This window comes from Pseudophryne corroboree, chromosome 3 (genome assembly GCF_028390025.1).
Source record: "Pseudophryne corroboree isolate aPseCor3 chromosome 3, aPseCor3.hap2, whole genome shotgun sequence".
Classification (NCBI taxonomy): domain Eukaryota; kingdom Metazoa; phylum Chordata; class Amphibia; order Anura; family Myobatrachidae; genus Pseudophryne; species Pseudophryne corroboree.
Window position 1 is genome coordinate 710,831,654 of NC_086446.1, and position 18,911 is coordinate 710,850,564.

The following is an 18,911-nucleotide window of genomic DNA, read 5'->3' on the forward strand; positions in this document are numbered from 1 at the left end:
CGTACCGTGTATAAGCCTCTCTACTGTGTGGCGTACCGTGTATATGCCTCTCTACTGTGTGGCGTACCATGTATAAGCCTCTCTACTGTGTGGCGTACCATGAATAAGCCTCTCTACTGTGTGGCGTACCATGTATAAGGCTCTCTACTGTGTGGCGTACCGTGTATAAGCCTGTGTACTGTGTGGTGTACCATGTATAAGCCTCGCTACTGTGTAGCGTACTATGTATAAGCCTCTCTACTGTGTGTCGCAACGTGTATAAGCCTCTCTACTGTGTAGCGTACCATGTATAAGCCTCTCTACTGTGTGGTGTACCATGTATAAGCCTCTCTACTGTGTGGCATAACGTGTATAAGCTTCTCTATTATGTGGGGTATTCAATTTCGGCTAGCCGAAAAAACTGTATAATTCGACCATGGGTATTTAATTGCGGGTTTTTCGCCCATTTTGTAATCCCTTTTCGCCCACGACGTTTCACTTTTTTTGTCAAATTGGCATGGGAGAAAACAGACCCAAAAAACGGGCGAAAATGCCTGCAAATTCGTCAAAACACATGGCTCACCAGGAAATTCACAGATCCACGTGTTTTTCGTTAGTGATGGAATTTTTGACCAGTTGAAAAATCCTGCACATGCACTGAATAGGGGAAATGTCATTCGCCCTAAAAATGACCAATAATTGACGATTTTTAGACTGGATGAAAAATCCGGCAATAACTGAATACCCCCCTATGTGTTGTAACATGTATAAGCTTCTCTACTGTGTGGCGCACCCTGTATAAGGATCTCTACTGTATGGCGCACCCTGTGTAAGGCTCTCTACTGTGTGGCGAACCCTGTATAAGGCCATAGGCGTGCGCAGCTAATTTTATTAGGGGGTGCACTACAGGAGGAGTGTGTCTACCACTGCCTTTTGGGTGTGTCTAGCACCGCCTTTTGGGCGTGTCCAACACCGCCCAGGGACTTGTCTAGCACAATTTTACATTCTTTCAGTAAAATCACGTGGCTTAATATAATTTCTGCCTAGTTCCTAATAATAAAGTAGATATAATACACCCCAGATAAATAAAATGAAACATAATGGTGCGACCACCAGCTAGTACTGACTGTCCGCTACGGCATAACCCTGAGTCCTAGCTGCCGCTGCATCCTATCACTGCTTACACTTTTCCAACCTATCCCTGACCCAGTGGCGGAACTAGAGAGTGGTGGGCTGAGGTGCATCTGTACCACCCACACCCCACCCCTTGCATGCCCAAGCACCTACACCGTAATTTTGAGTGGGACATTATGAAAAGTATGGGAGATTTAGAGGGCCGAACATTTGAGTTTTAATATAACAAAAGTAGTTTAAAATATACACATGTTCCAGCACAGCCACATCTGCCTCTTTCTATGCCATCACACTCCTCCTCTGTATGACACCAGCATATGTCACACATGTCCCCATGCTCACCAGCTATTGACAGTAGTGCCCTTTATTCACATTATGCCACACAATATGAGCCGAAATCCATATTATGCCACACGGTATGAGGCGAAATCCACATTATGCCACATAGTATGAGCCGAAATCCACATTATGCCACACATTATGAGCCAAAATCCAAATTATGCCACACAGTATGAGCCAAAATCCACATTATGCCACACAGTATGAGCCGAAATCCCCATTATGCCACACAGTATGAGCCAAAATCCACATTATGCCACACAGTATGAGCCAAAATCCACATTATGCCACACAGTATGAGCCGAAATTCACATTACACCATACAGTATGAGCCGAAATCCACATTATGCCACACAGTATGAGCCGAAATCCACATTATGCCACACAGTATGAGCCAAAATCCAAATTATGCCACACAGTATGAGCCAAAATCCACATTATGCCACACAGTATGAGCCAAAATCCACATTATGCCACACAGTATGAGCCGAAATTCACATTACACCATACAGTATGAGCCAAATTCACATTACGTTACAATGTATGAGCCCAAATTCACATTATGTAACACAGTATGAGCCGAAATCCACATTATGCCACACATTATGAGCTGAAATCCACATTACCCCACACAGTATGAGCCGAAATCCACATTATGCCACACAGTATGAGCCAAAATCCACATTATGCCACACAGTATGAGCCAAAATCCACATTATGCCACACAGTATGAGCCAAAATCCACATTATGCCACACAGTATGAGCCGAAATTCACATTACACCATACAGTATGAGCCAAATTCACATTACGTTACAATGTATGAGCCCAAATTCACATTATGTCACACAGTATGAGCCGAAATCCACATTATGCCACACATTATGAGCTGAAATCCACATTACCCCACACAGTATGAGCCGAAATCCACATTATGCCACACAGTATGAGCCAAAATCCACATTATGCCACACAGTATGAGCCAAAATCCACATTATGCCACACAGTATGAGCCGAAATCCACATTACCCCACACAGTATGAGCCGAAAATCCCCATTATGCCACACAGTATGAGCCAAAATCCACATTATGCCACACAGTATGAGCCGAAATTCACATTACACCACACAGTATGAGCCAAATTCACATTACGTTACAATGTATGAGCCCAAATTCACATTATGTCACACAGTATGAGCCAAATTCACATTATGCCACATGGTACATGTTATTCCCCCTGGCTGGTCTGGACAGTAAGTTAGAAATAATAAAAGCCAAGCATTCAGTATATATTGCAGGTACACTCCGGTAACTACTGAATGCTTGGCTCATATATATATGCCTGGGCCCCTCTCTTTGAGTGGTGACTTAGTATCTCAGTGGCAGTCTCTGCTGAACTGTCTCAGCTGTTTCCGCTAATGACATCTCTTCCTCCTGAGAGGAACGCTGCCTGGGCCTGTGGCATTGGCGTGGCTGCAATGTTACAAGATGATTGAGAGTGCGGTACGGGAGGAGAGCATGAGCGGTGAAAGAGAGTGCGGCAGGTGCATGGTGTGAGCCGGGAGGATGAATCTACGTAGGGCCGGACTGAGCTTAATTCTTTTGGTAAGCGAATGTAGATTTTTGCGCCCCTTGATGAGACAAACTTTGTAATGGGACAGTGCGCGCAAAAGATCTCACAAGGAAGAGACGTTGCCAAACAATAGAACCCCCAATTCAGTATATATTTATATACTGTGTGTATGTATATGTATGTATATATATATATATATATATATATATATATATATCCCCCCAATACATTTGCTCCTATGGGGGAATAAAAAACCCACGGACATTGGCCCTCATTCCGAGTTGATCGCACAAAGCTTCTTTTTGCAGCCCGTGCGATCAATTAGTCACCACCTATGGGGGAGGGATTTTTTGCATAGCAAGGCTGCGAACGCTTGTGCAGCGCTGCTATGCAAAAATATTTTTTGCAGTTTCTAAGCAGGTCCGTCCTGACATACTCACCGGCTGCGATGTCTTCAGTGTGACTGGTCCCGGAGTTTACGTCAGGCACCCGCCCTGCAAACACCTGGATACACCTGCGTTGGACTCACCACTCCCAGAAAACGGTGAGTATCCGCCCTGGAATGCCTTTCCGCCTGTCAATATTCTTGCGATTGCTGCTGTGATTGCTTTCGTCGATGTCCCTGTCTTTGCCGTGTGTCCCTGTCATGCAATGCGGCTGCCGCACATGCGCAGAGGGCCGGCTGCGACAGGCAGGGAGGGTTCTGAGGATAGGCTGCGACAGGTAAGTAGGGGTCAGAGTGCAGGCTGACAGGTAAGGAGGGGTCAGAGGGTAGGCTGACAGGTAAGGAGGGGGTCAGAGGGCAGGCTGACAGGTAAGGAGGGGTCAGAGGGCAGGCTGCAACAGGTAAGGAGGGGTCAGAGGGTAGGCTGCAAAATAGGGGGTCAGAGGGCAGGCTGTAACTGGTAGGATATCAGAGGACAGGCTGCGACAGGTAAGGAGGGGTCAGAGGGCAGGTTGATACGTAAGGAGGGGTCAGAGGGCCGGCTACAACAGGCAGGGAGGGGTCTGAGGACAGGCTGTGACAGGTAAGTAGGAGTCAGAGGGCAGGCTGCGACAGGTAAGTAGGGGTCAGAGGGCAGGCTGCGACAGGTAAGGAAGGGGCAGAGGGCAGGCTGCGACAGGTAGGGAGGGTTCAGAGCGCAGGCTGCGACATAGGGGGTCAGAGGGCAGGCTGTAATAAATAAAGTGCCGCTGATCTGAAACTCCAAGAGCCCGGCTGACAGTACAGTAGACTCTATGGCAGGGGGGTGCGTATCAGTGGGCACGAGGATGGTCCACAACGTTGTTAATTTGGGTACTTTGAGAGGGGACAGAGGGTTTAGGGCAGGAGAGCCGAGGGGGAAGAAGAGGGGAGGAACGTGTGAGGCAGGAGGAGGGAAAGGCGGAAGGCTGTTCCCAGAGGAGGCACTAGCCCACGTCCAGCCAGCCACACACTGCAGGTGTAGGTGAACTGGGGGACCCGGAGGCAGGCAGACAAGGGCTTGGGGAGGGAAGAAGCTGTGGGGAACACTATCCGGACTCTGCCCCGCACCTGGCCAGTACTGACAGCGCCGCAATTTCCATCACTCTGGCGCTTTTGCGGCAGCTGAGGGTACCAATTAGGCGACGGAGAAAGCTGGCGGGACAATTATGGAGAGGTGCGGCTGCAGCAGCATCCCAGTCATCGGCACTTCCTCCCCTGCTTGCGCTACCTGCGGTAGTTGCAGTCTCCAGCAGGGGGCAGAGGTCGATGCGTGCTGCCTGTAATGGAGGTTTGGGGGAAGTCTTTTAAAAAATAGAGATGGGGTGGGAATTGTCTGTATTTTATTAATATTTAGATGTTATTTGTCTCCAATCCCTCCTAGATACACATATGGAAAACCAGTACAAGGGGAATATAAGGCTAGTGTGTGCCAGGAGGCTCATAGATTCCGATGGATGAAACATTCAGATGTTTGTGCTCATTTCACTGGAAAGGTGAGATCAGAATGGATGTCTAAAGCCCCCTACACACTGGGTGATGTATTCAAACAACGATATTATCGACCAATGATATTATCGGCCAACGATAATATCGATGGTCGATTCAGCCTACACACTGGAAGATACCGATGGTCAATTTGCACAATATGAGAGTACATACATCTATATCGTCCAAATTGACTGGCATGTTTAAACGATGATCGTTCAACAATGAACGATTGCGGGCATGCGCATCGTTCATCGTTGAAGCATTCACACTGAAGGATATGAACGATTTATCATTTATTTATGAATAATATCGTTCATATCTTTCAAGATATTGCCCAGTGTGTAGGCCCCTTTAGTGAGCATCAAGAATCAAAGTGTTGTAGTTTCAGTGTGGTGTCTATTTCATCTCTATTATTATGTTCTCAAATGTATCTGAGTTGGACTTACACTGAGTTCTTTCATTTAAAAAGAATGGTAACCAACATACGTATGTGTGTGTGTGTGTGTGTGTGTGTGTGTGTGTGTACATTGTATTGTAATGATTATAGAGGAGTACTGTATTGTAATAAAGTAATGCATAACTACACTGTGCCTGTAGCTGGGAGTACCTGAGCGCAGGAACATACTGATGACACAAGGAGATGTGGCCTGACTGTGTTATTAGTGTGGATGTGATGATATTACATGTATCTTGCTTTAATGTTCTGTAGCTCCTCATTATGGGCCTGATTCGGAGTCACATGGTCTTGTGGTCACATGTCCCTACAGCATTGTATGTACTTTCCTGTGCTAGGCCGACATATATCTCTAGTCTGTGCATCTGAAAGTGCAGCCTGTCCCCGACCACTGTTCTAGTGACCGCAGACGCAACTCTATCATTAGTGTTGGCACTTGCACTAGTCCCATGTCAGAGGCGGGCGTCCCTCTCCCATACACATGCCTCAGAACGGCAGTGAGCTGTACATGCTCACCCGCATTAGATATAGCCACGCCGCCGCCCAGTTACCACACAGACATGCTGGCCTCCAAGTTGCTGAACTCACCTAGTGAGCTAGCATGGGCCCTCATTCCGAGTTGTTCGCTTGGTAATTTTCTTCGCATCGCAGCGATTTTCCGCTAATTGCGCATACGCAATGTTCGCACTGCGACTGCACCAAGTAAATTTGCTAAGAAGTTTGGTATTTTACTCTCGGCATTACAAGGTTTTTTCTTCGTTCTGTTGATCGTTGTGTGATTGACAGGAAGTGGGTGTTTCTGGGCGGAAACTGGACGTTTTATGGGAGTGTGTGAAAAAACGCTGCCGTTTCTGGGAAAAACGCGGGAGTGTCTGAGGAAATGGGGGAGTGTATGGGTGAACGCTGGGTGTGTTTGTGACGTCAAACCAGGAACGAAACTGACTGAACTGATCGCAGTGGCAGAGTAAGTCTCGAGCTACTCAGAAACTGCTAAGAACTGTCTATTCGCAAATCTGCTAATCTTTCGTTCGCAAATCTACTATGCTAAGATTCACTCCCAGTAGGCGGCGGCTTAGCGTGTGCTTGCGAGCGAACAACTCGGAATGAGGGCCATGGTCAGACACATGATGCGGTGCAAACGCACACCATGCTTTGTGAACCAGATGCATTTGCAGATGACGTGGAAATAGGAGATGCATTCATTTTCACAGAATCAGGCCTAGCTAAGAATCAGGCCGTGCATGCCCAGACATTGGCTATTCTGCTCCATGCATACTATGTAGTGCACCCAAGATGGCTGCCTCGCCTGGTACCTTTGTGGGTAGAATGCATAATTCCTGCAACTAATGACTGGAAGTGGCTGCCTCATCTCTGCATTATGTTCCCGGTTTTTGTAGTTTCTGCAAATGTAACCCTGTCTATTATGTTCATGATCTCTGTAGAGTGCTGCAAATTTTATTGCAGAAAAGCACTACATTATTATTATTATTAGTAGTAGTGGTGGTAATAGAAATTGTAGTTTTAGTAGTAGTAATGGTAGAAGTAGTAATAATAGTGGTAGTAACAGTAGTAGAAGTAATAGTAGTGGTGGTAGTAGTAGTGGTAGTAATAGTAACAGTAGTGGTAGTAGTAGTAGCAGCAATAGTCGTAGTAGTAGTGGTAGTAGTAGTAGTAGTAGTAGTAGTAGTAGTAGTAGTAGTAGTAGTAGTGGTAGTAGTAGTAGTAGTGGTGGTGGTGGTGGTGGTGGTGGTAGTAGTAGTAGTAGTAATAGTAATGGTAGTAGTAGTGGTGAAAGTAGTAGTAAAAGTGGTAGTAGTAATAGTAGTATTAGTAGTGGTGGTAGTAGTAATAGAAGTAGTAGCAAAAGTGGTGGTGGTGGTAGTAGTAGTAGTAGTAGTAGTAGTAGTGGTGGTGGTGGTGGTGGTGGTAGTAGTAATAGTAGTAGTAGTGGTAGAATTAATAGTAGTGGTAGTAGTAGTAGTAGTAGTAGTAGTGGTGGTAGTAGTAGTAGTAGTAGTAGTAGTAGTAGTAGTAGTGGTGGTAGTAATAGTAGTAGTAGTGGTAGAATTAATAGTAGTAGTAGTAATAATAGTAGTAGTAGTAGTAGTAGTAATAGTAGCAGCAGCAGCAGCAGCAATAGTACTAGTAGCAATCATAGTCATGGTAGAATTAATAGTAGTAGTAGTTGTAGTGGTAGAAGTCATAGTAGTAGTAGTAGTAGTAGTTACGGTAGTAGTAATAGTGGTGGTGGTAGTAGTAGTAGTAGTAGTAATAGTAGTAGTAATAGTAGTGGTAGTAGTAATAGTAGTGGTATTAGTAATAGTAGTAGTAATAGTACTAGTAGCAATCATAGTCATGGTAGAATTAATAGTAGTAGTAGTTGTAGTGGTAGAAGTCATAGTAGTAATAGTAGTAATAGTTACGGTAGTAGTAATAGTGGTAGTAGTCATAGTAGTAATAGTAGTAGTAGTAGTAGTAGTGGTGGTAGTAATAGTAGTAGTAGTTGTATTAACAATAGAAGTAGTGGTAATAGTAACAGTAGTAGCAAGAGTAGTAGTAGTTTTTGGTGGTAGTAGTTATAGTAGCAGCAATAGAAGTAGTAGTAGTTGTATTAATAGTAGTAGTAATAATAATAATAGTAGTAGCAGCAGTAGTAGCAGCAGCAATAATAGTAGTAGTTGTAGTAGTAGTAATAGTAGTAGTAGTAGTGGTAGCATGCTGGGGTATACTTGCTTGGATCTGTAGTCCCCCTGTAATGGACAACATTACTTATGTCATCTAGTAACCTCACACCCACCACCAAAAGGTGCGAGGGATAGCCCCAGGCTTCAGCTCAGGCCTGGGGTAGACTGGAGAGGGGGGAGCCCTTTACTATGGGGAGTCCCCACATACCTGCAAATCCCTGACTTGGGCTGAATAGTTAGGGCCGGAGAACCCTGTCAAGTGTGTCCTCTGACTGTAGCATTACCCCCCTGCTAGGGAAGATTGGTGCTGGTTTATTAAATATGGGGAACCCCTACACATTTTGTTTCCTATATATTTTGAACCAGGGCCGGCTTAAAGAGTCTGGGGCTGGTTATGCTTTGTGGGGGATTTCATGTATTTTTCCCCTAATTGTTCACTATTAACCACTTGCCTGGCATGGTCGCATCATATGTGACCACACCAGCAAGTGCTTTATCTGACCTGGTTGCACAGGATGCGACCAGTCAGATACACAGTGTTTGCAGTGGCAGGGAAGAGAAACTTCCCTACACTGCTGCTGTCAGAGGGACCGGAAGGTTCCTCTGCCTCAATGCACCCTCCTCCAGAGTTTGCCGTGCTGCCGATCACTGCTGATCGCTCAGCACAGCAGGACCCCCCACCCAGTGACTGCAGACAATAGCAGTCTCTGGGGAAGTGTAAAACACCCCTTCCCCCCCTCCCTCCCCCGTGTACCTGGCAGCTGTCTTCGGTGTAAAAAGTAAAGTCGCCATGGTCACGGTGGCCCTCATTCCGAGTTGTTCGCTCGTTAATTTTCTTTGCATCAAGGCAATTTTCCGCAAACTGCGCATGCGCAATGTTCGCACTGCGGCTGCGCCAAGTAAATTTGCAAAGAAGTTTGGTATTTTACTCACGACTTAGCGATGATTTTTTATCGTTCTGCTGATCGGAGTGTGATTGACAGGAAGTGGGTGTTTCTGGGAGGAAACTGACCGTTTTATGGGAATGTGTGAAAAAACGCTGGCATTTTCAGAAAAAACACGGGAGTGGCTGGAGAAACGCGGGAGTGTCTGGAGAAATGGGGGAGTGTCTGGGCGAACGCTAGGTGTGTTTTACGACGTCAAACCAGGAACGAAAGCACTGAACTGATCGCAGTGGCAGAGTAAGTATCGAGCTACTCGGAAACTGCAAAGAAATTTCTGATCGCTATTCTATTCGCAATTCTGCGAATCTTTCATTCGCTATTCTGCAAAGCTAAGATTCACTCCCAGTAGGTGGCGGCTTAGCGTGTGCAAAGCTGCTAAAAGCAGCTAGCGAGCGAACAACTCGGAATGAGGGCCCATGTTACCAATGTTCCGATGTTACCGATCTTCCCGGGCGATGTTTCGATGTTTGGGGGAAATTATTTTCTTTAAAAACATTTTAAAATTTTTTTTTTCTTTTCTCTAATGTCCTAGTGGATGCTGGGGACTTTGTAAGGACCATGGGGGGGGGGGGGGGGGGGGGGGGGGGGGGGATAGACGGGCTCCGCAGGAGACATGGGCACTTTAAGAAAGAATTTAGATTCTGGTGTGCTCTGGCTCCTCCCTCTATGTCCCTCCTCCAGACCTCAGTTTGAATCTGTTCCCGGACTGTTCAGTGAGCTCTCCTGAGCTTGCTGTAAGAAAGTATTTTGTTAGGTTTTTTATTTTCAGGGAGCTCTGCTGGCAACAGACTCCCTGCATCGTGAGACAGAGGGGAGAGAAGCAGCCCTACTCTCTGAAGATAGGTTCTGCTTCTTAGGCTACTTGACACCTTTAGCTCCAGAAGGATCGTACACAGGATCTCACCCTCGTCGTCCGATCCCAGAGCCGCGCCGACGTCCCCCTCGCAGAGCCAGAAGACAGAAGCCGGGTGAGCATAAAAAGCAAGAAGACTTCGAAATCGGCGGCAGAAGACTCCAGTCCTCTGCAGCTGTGCGCCATTGCTCCCACACACACCTCACATACTCCGGTCACTGTAAGGGTGCAGGGCGCAGGGGGGGGCGCCCTGGGCAGCAATTGGGACCTCTTTGGCAAAAGTTTAGCATATATACAGTTGGGCACTGTATATATGTATGAGCCCCCGCCAAGAAAATGTATATTTAAGCGGGACAGAAGCCCGCCGTCGAGGGGGTGGGGCTTCTTCCTCAGCACTCACCAGCGCCATGTTTTTCTCCACAGCACCGCTGAGAGGAAGCTCCCCAGCCTCTCCCCTGCAGATACACAGTAGAAGAGGGTAAAAAGAGAGGGGGGGGCACATAATTAGGCGCAAAAATCATTATAAACAGCAGCTACTGAGTTAACATTAAGTTACTGTGTTATTCCTGGGTTAATAGTGCTGGGGTGTGTGCTGGCATACTCTCTCTCTGTCTCTCCAAAGGGCCTTGTGGGGGAATTGTCTTCAGATGAGCATTCCCTGAGTGTGTGTTGTGTCGGTACGTGTGTGTCGACATGTCTGAGGTAAAAGGCTCCCCTAAGGAGGAGATGGAGCAAATATGTGTGTGAGGGGTGTCTCCGTCGACAACGCCGACACCCGTTTGGATATGTGTAATTAAGTGCTAAGGTGAATTTATTGCACAAAAGATTAGAGAACAGACAGGGAATCTACCCATGTCTGTCCCTATGTCGCAGAGACCTTCAGAGTCTCTCAATGCTCACTATCCAAAATAATAGACACTGATATTGACACGGAGTCTGACTCCAGTGTCGACTACAATAATGCAAAGTTACAGCCAAAATGGCAGGAAAGTATTCAATATATGATTATTGTAATAAAAGATGATTTGCATATCACTTATAACTCATCTGTCCCTGACACAAGGTTACACATGTTTAAGGGGAAGAAAGCTGAGGTAAATTTCCCTCCTCTCATGATGAAAAAGAGTGGGAATCTCCAGACAAGAGACTGCAGTTTCCCACAAAGAATTCTCAGGGAGTATCCTTCCCCTACTAGGGCCAGGATACGATGGGAATCTTCCCCTAGGGTGTAACGTTTGCTCAAAAGGTAGCCCTGACTTAACAGCTATCCACAGGGATCCTGCAGATAGCGTGCACATTCTGGTACACTACTCAGACCGGCGATTGTGTCGGCATGGGTTTATAGCGCTGTAGCAGCGTGGACAGGTACCTTATCAGCAAAGATTGAGACCCTAGTATGTATATATAATTATATATATATATATATATATATATAGATATATATATTAAAGATGCTGTCTTAAGATATATATATATATATATATATATATATATAAAACATGCCCAAAAAGGCATTAGTCTACTGGGTTCTAGAGTCAACGCTATGTCGATTTCTGCTTGACGTGTCCTGTAGATATGCAATGGACAGGTGATGCCGACTTAAGAGGCATATGGAAGGCTGAGGATTGTGTGGAGAAGGGATCTCGGACCTGATCTCCACAGCTATGGCTGGTAATTCTGATCTTTTGCCTTATATTCCTGCACAGCCTAGGAAAGCATGACATTATCAAATGCAGCCTTTCGATCACAAAGAAACAAGAAAGTCCGAGGTGCGTCCTTTCTTGCCAGAGGCAGGAGCAGAGGAAAGAAGCTGCACAACACAGCTAGTTCCCAGGAACAGAAGTCCTCCCCGGCCTCTACAAAATCCACCGCATGTCGCTGGGGCTCCAAAGGCGGAGCTAGGCCCGGTGGGAGGCACGACTTCGTAATTTCAGCCACAAGTGAGTTCACTCCCTGTTGGATCCCTGGGCAATATTGTGTCTCAGGGATACAAGCTGGACTTTGAGGAGATGCCCCCTCACCGAAGGCCCTGCCGGCTTCCCCCCACGAGGGGAAATAGTGTTAACTGCAATTCACAAATTGTATCTTCAACAGGTGGTGGTCAAGGTTCCCCTCCTTCAACAAGGAGGGGGTTATTATTCGACCATGTTGTAGTCCCGAAACTGGACGGTTCGGTCAGACCCATATTGAATTTAAAATCCCTGAACATATACCTGAAAGGGTTCAAGTTCAAGATGGAATCGCTAAGAGCGGTCATAGCAAGCCTGAAAAGGGGAGATTATATGGTGTCTCTGGACATAAAGGATGCATACCTTCATGTCCCCGTTTATCCACCTCATCAGGCGTACCCCAGATTTGCGGTTCAGGATTGTCATTACCAATTTCAGACGTTGCCGTTTGGTCTCTCCACGGCCCCAAGAATCTTCACCAAGGTAATGGCGGAAATGATGGTGCTCCTGCGGAAGCAAGGTGTCACAATTATCCCGTACTGGGACGATCTCCTCATAAAAGCGAGATCAAGAGAGCAGTTGCTGAACAGCGTATCACTTTCTCTGGAAGTGTAACGGCAACACGGCTGGATTCTAAATATTCCAAAGTCGCAGTTGGTTCCTACGGCTCATCTGCCTTTCCTAGGCATGATTCTAGACAAAAGGGTTTATCTCCCGATAGAGAGAGCTCAGGAGCTCATGACACTGGTCAGGAACCTATTAAAACCAAAACAGGTGTCAGTGCATCACTGCACTCGAGTCCTGGGAAGGATGATGGTGTCATACGAGGCCATTCCCTTCGGCAGGTTCCATGCGAGGACCTTTCAATGGGACTTACTGGACAAGTGGTCCGGATCACATCTTCAGATGCATCGGTTAATCACCCTATCCCCCAGGGCCAGGGTGTCTCTCCTGTGGTGGCTGCAGAGTGCTCATCTTCTCGAGGGCCGCAGATTTGGCATTCAGGACTGGATCCTGGTGACCACGGATGCAAGCCTCCAAGGGTGGGGAGCAGTCACACAGGGAAAAAAGTTCCAAGCTCTGTGGGTAAGTCAGGAGACTTACCTTCACATCAACATCCTGGAACTAAGGGCCGTATACAACGCCCTACGTCAAGCGGAGACCCTGCTTCGCGACCAACCGGTTCTGATTCAGTCAGAAGCCACCAGAATTCTTCGCTGGGTGGAGAATCACGTAAGCGCACTGTCAGCAGTGTTCATCCCGGGAGTGGACAACTGGGAAGCAGACTTCCTCAGCAGGCATGACCTCCACCCGGGAGAGTGGGGACTTCATCAAGAAGTCTTCACGCAGATTGCAAGTCGGTGGGAACTGCCACAGGTGGATATGATGGCATCCCGCCTCAACAAAAAGCTACAGAGGTATTGCGCCAGGTAATGAGACCCTCAGGCGATAGCTGTGGACGCACTGGTGACACCGTGGGTGTTCCAGTCGGTCTATTTATTTCCTCCTCTTCCTCTCATACCCAAGGTGCTGAGGATAATAAGAAAAAGAGGAGTGAGAACAATCCTCATTGTTCCAGATTGGCCACGAAGGACCTGGTATCCAGATCTTCAAGAAATGCTCACAGAGGACCCGTGGCCTCTTCCTCTAAGACAGGACCTGTTGCAACAGGGGCCCTGTCTGTTCCAAGACTTACCGCGGCTGCGTTTGACGGCATGGCGGTTGAACGCCGTCCCCGCAGAAAAGGGCATTCCGGACGAGGTCATTCCTACGCGGATAAAGGCTAGGTAGGATGTGACAGCTAAACATTATCACCGTATATGGCGAAAATATGTTTCTTGGTGTGAGGCCAGGAATGCTCCTACAGAGGAATTTCAGCTGGGCCGTTTCCTTCACTTCCTACAGTCAGGAGTGAATTTGGGCCTAAAATTGGGTTCCATTAAGGTCCAGATTTCGGCCCTATCCATTTTCTTTTGAAAAGAGTTGGCTTCTCTACCAGAAGTTCAGACGTTTGTAAGGGAGTGCTGCATATTCAGCCTCCTTTTGTGCCTCTAGTGGCACCTTGGGCTCTTAACGTGGTGTTAAGTTTCCTGATATCACACTGGTTTGAACCTCTTAAAATGGTGGAGTTAAAATATCTCACGTGGAAAGTGGTCATGCTATTAGCCTTGGCTTCGGCTAGGCGTGTGTCAGAATTAGCGGCTTTGTCACATAAAAGCCCCTATCTGGTTTTCCATATGGATAGAGTAGAATTGCGGACCCGTCCACAATTTCTGTCAAAAGTGGTGTCATCTTTTCATATGAACCAACCTATTGTGGTGCCTGTGGCTACTCGTGACTTGGAGAATTCCGAGTTACTGGATGTGGTCAGGGCTTTGAAGGTTTATGTAGCCAGAATGGCTAGAGTCAGGAAAACGGAGTCACTGTTTATCCTGTATGCATCCAACAATCTGGGTGCTCCTGCTTCAAAGCAAACTATTGCTCGCTGGATCTGTAACACGATTCAGCAGGCTCATTCTGCGGCTGGATTGCCACTGCCAAAATCAGTTAAAGCCCATTCCACTAGGAAGGTGGGATCTTCTTGGGCGGCTGCCCGAGGGGTCTTGGCATTACAACTATGCCGAGCTGCTACTTGGTCAGGTTCAAACACTTTTGCAAAGTTCTACAAGTTTGATACCCTGGCTGAGGAGGACCTATTGTTTGCTCAATCGGTGCTGCAGAGTCATCCGCACTCTCCCGCCCGTTTGGGAGCTTTGGTATAATCCCCATGGTCCTTACGGAGTCACCAGCATCCACTAGGACGTTAGAGAAATTAGGATTTTACTTACCTGTAAATCTATTTCTCGTAGTCCGTAGTGGATGCTGGGCGCCCGTCCCAAGTGCGGATTGTCTGCAGTACTTGTATATAGTTATTGCTGCAATAAGGGCTATGTTATTGTTGCATCAGGGTTGAACTGATGCTCTGTTGTTGTTCATACTGTTGACTGGGTGAGTTTATCACAAGTTATACGGTGTGATTGGTGTGGCTGGTATGAGTCTTGCCCTGGATTTCCAAAATCCTTTCCTTGTACTGTCAGCTCTTCCGGGCACAGTTTCTCTAACTGAGGTCTGGAGGAGGGACATAGAGGGAGGAGCCAGAGAACACCAGAATCTAAATTCTTTCTTAAAGTGCCCATGTTTCCTGCGGAGCCCGTCTATTCCCCCCATGGTCCTTACGGAGTCCCCAGCATCCACTACGGACTACGAGAAATATATTTACCGGTAAGTAAAATCTTATTTTTTTTTAAATAAAATCATTTTGGATAAGGTTAAATTCATGTTCTTCACCTAATTCACTCATAAAAAATAGACAATTTCTGAGCGGTTTTTGGGGAAAAAATTGTCAGTTAAGTGGTTAACAGAAGGGTGTTTACTGTATTTATTTATATAGTGGTAGAGTACTGTTATTCAGTTTAAGAGTAGAAGAGAGGTTGTGGGTAGTAGCAGTACCTCCCATTATTTAAATTTTCTACATTTGACTGGTAAAATTACAATTGATTGAGGGGATGTATGGGTACTTTCAAGATCTGAAGATCACTTCCAAATGTTTGGAAGGAAAAGATCTGCAGATCACTGAAATAAATTTGTAATGTATGGGCATTGTAACTATGGCCCTCCTTCCGAGTTGTTCGCTCGCTAGCTGCTTTTAGCAGCAATGCACATGCTAGGCCGCCGCCCTCTGGGAGTGTATCTTAGCTTAGCAGAAGTGCGACCGAAATGATAGCAAAACTGCTCGTAAATATTTTCGAGTTGTTTCTGAGTAGCTCCAAACCTACTCCTACCTTGCGATCACTGTAGTCAGTTTGGTTCCTGTTTTGACGTCACAAACACGCCCTGCGTTCGGCCAGCCACTCCCCCCCGTTTCCCAAGGCACACTTGCGTTTTGACCTGACATGCCTGCGTTTTTTAGCACACTCCCGGAAAACGGCCAGTTACCTCCCAGAAATGCCCCTCGTGCGACAGAAAAGCGGCGCAAGACCTTGTGTAAAACTGCATACTTTTGTGTGAAAGTACTTCGCGCGTGCGCACTGCGGTCCATGCGCATGCACAAAATCGACGATTTTTTGGCTGATCGCCACGCTGCGACCGAAAGCAGCTAGCGAACAACTCGGAATGACCACCTATATACAGTATCTGCAAAAAAATAAAAAATCACAGGATCTGTGAAACAATAAATTGTGATTGCTGATGTACAGGGGCTTTCATCTGGATAATCAAGCAACCATGAATTAATGTAGTCCTTTTTAATAAAGGAGACAAATATACTGTATGTATTTATCCTACTAAAATCCCTGAATGCTGATTGGACAGTCTGTTTCTGTGTATAAGCGCCTGAAATCTGTTAAACTTTAAACACAATTAGAGCACAAATCAGTGCTCTTCTATAACTGTAAGGCCCCCATCCACTAGCGAGGTTTATCTCAGCAATGAGTTGGATACTTTTTTCCTGCAATCTGGCCGGCAGCTTCCCGGGAGCCCTGCGATTTTGATTTGCTACTTGAGTGTATTTTTTACATGTGATTTATCGCATGCGATCTAACGTTATTAAACCTATTTCTGTGCGATTGAGATAAATATAATGGTCAGCCCGTGTGATCTGCGAACACGGGAACGCGCCTCGCATTGCATTCGCACGAAAAGGACATGCGATGTGTCACTTTTCATGCAATCCGTCTCAGCAATTCATCTCTATTGCATATAAAGAGCCCAGATCGCACTAGTGAATAGGGGCCTTAAGAGTTAAGCTGAAACATAAGAAATGCAAAGTTATATTATTAGCAAGAAAACAAGAAAGCTTTTGATATTGTGTCTCTTACCCTCAGTTGGATGCATCAGGATGTCGTGTAATAGAAATGATGTCTGACGTTTTTAAACTAAACAACAGTTACATGCTAAACCGATTGAAGGGATCAGCCTCTATCATAGAGGAAGGGACAGGTAAGTTTGCTGTATGAGTATTATTATTCACAAAACACAGCTTGTACAATCATAATTCATTACAAAAGTAGCCTAAAGAATGCAAAAGAAATGTAAATGTATAAATATAAGGAATAATCATGGGCCTTGTGCTCAGTTGCGATAAGGGGGAAGGGGGGGGGTGGAGCCTGATGGGGGTCCACCCTCCTACCATACCTGTCAGCAGCTGCTGTGTGCTGGATTGAGGTGGGAGCAGAAGACTCCTCTGGCTGTGCAGGGGAAGCAATCACACTGATCGTGCAAGCCTTAATCTGCTCATGGCAGGGGCCAGGACGGTGCATCCATCTGGAGCGCATATCCGTACTTTGCAATGCTACAAATACTGTTTTTTCTGTGCTTTTTTTTTTTAAGGATGCATGACCACGCCCCCTTACATTAGGCTACATCCCCAAGTACCGAGGCACGGAAACACTCTCTATGGCCCTGCTTGTGCTACAATTGTCCATGGACAGCCATCTGCTTATGGTCTGAATCACGGCTGAATTATTTTATAATTCTAGCTGGAAACACATACTCCAGTAATTACTGCAAAATCATCAAACTCTCACAGTATTGGCACAATCCTATGAAGGGAACATCTTCCTTTCAAGGACACTGGGAGGTTCTTATAGAAGGGGTTTATTTACAAAATGTAAGCTTATTTATACTTTTACCCACAGAACTTAATCGTATTGCTGTTCTAAATTCTGTAGGCAAAAACACTGACAATTGTCAGTTTCACAAGCTACCGTTTGCATTGTCTGTGAGTTCAGAATTGACAGTATCTTTATTAAAAGTATGCAAGCAAAGCTGCTCTAATTTCTTCTTGTCTTTACCTAATCAGAATCCCAGGGTGGTCTTAGTCTTGTACGCTGCGCTAGTTTATAAGTGCTTGAGTATATATTACTGACATTATTGTAGCAGTAACATCTTTAAGTAAACTGTCCAGCTGTGCAGTACAAGATGACAACCATGTTGTTCACCTCTATTAACCTTGTGGTTAACCACCGAATATAGCGGTTCCCATCATAGGCTACTATGTAGGTTACTCACCATAGAAGCTTATGGGAAAAGCCGTAATTGGCAGCTTAAGAGCACATAGCCAATCAGTGGAGCGGCACTACATGGTGCTCCCTGATTGGCTGGGAGCTATGCTGGTGATAGAAGTCACGTAAATGCCGACATTCGGGAAAGGATATCTATGTGGACACACATGGATCTCTTACATCCGTGTGGACCGATCTACACTGGAATAGGTGAGTGTTGTTTTACAGGTTACAGTAGATTCTACTGGACAAGAGGATGTGAATGTCTAAAGGGGATGTAGGTAAGTAGGTGTGAGTGTGAATATAAGTGTGAATATGTGTGTGCAAGGGTGTTTAATAAACTTTTACTTTCTACAGTGTCTCTGTCTCTTTTGAATTTTTAGTTATAGGAGAACTACCAGTACCAGAGGGCCCTGCATCAGGGACGTGCAGTCAGGGGAGGCAGGGGAGGCAGAGCCTCACCTGTCATACTCCCTGTCAGTACTCCTGAGTTTTAACTATAAAAATTATTAGAATAATACAAAGAAGATATTTATAACTTAGAAACATCTTCTTTGTACTAAAGTAATAATTTGTATAGTTACTGTAAAACTGTCCAGTTTTGCAGATCTCTCTGGAACTGCAGGTAGAAACTAGACATGAGGCAGCAACAGCTTTGCCTCACGTCTCATAGTTGGGGACTGCTGCAGCGCTGACAGTAGAGTGAGATGGGGTTACACAGAGTCCAATCACAGCACTTAAAAAAGAGCCAACTGAGGCATGCATCACAGTGGCTCCAGCTATGATTGGAGACCTTGGATGTGTCATGTGACCATCCAGGAAGTGACCGGAGCTCGGATAGCAGCAGCACAATGGCCGAGGCTGCCTATTTTCTGCATCCCGTACCCGCTGTGACAAAACCTGGAGCCTCTGGAGGCATGTGAGCGCATACCTTCCCCCGCGCAGATGAAGCCATTTCCCACTGTGCCGCCGGGCCCTGCATGCCGGAGGGAGATTTGAGCACCTAG

At 46.1% G+C, this 18,911-nt stretch overlaps 1 protein-coding gene across 7 annotated transcripts in view; it reads left to right on the plus strand.

Annotated features, from left to right (window-relative positions):
- LOC135056670 (alpha-2-macroglobulin-like protein 1) overlaps positions 1-18,911 on the plus strand; it is a 409,885-nt gene that overhangs the window by 63,945 nt on the left and 327,029 nt on the right. The window contains exons 1-3 of one of the 7 annotated variants that reach the window (XM_063962120.1): positions 4,133-4,149; positions 4,873-4,984; positions 16,726-16,840. In XM_063962120.1, coding sequence (XP_063818190.1) covers positions 4,946-4,984; positions 16,726-16,840 — 154 coding nt within the window. In that variant the 5' untranslated portion in view covers positions 4,133-4,149; positions 4,873-4,945. The other 6 variants (XM_063962116.1, XM_063962114.1, XM_063962118.1 and 3 more) reach the window with 6 other exon arrangements.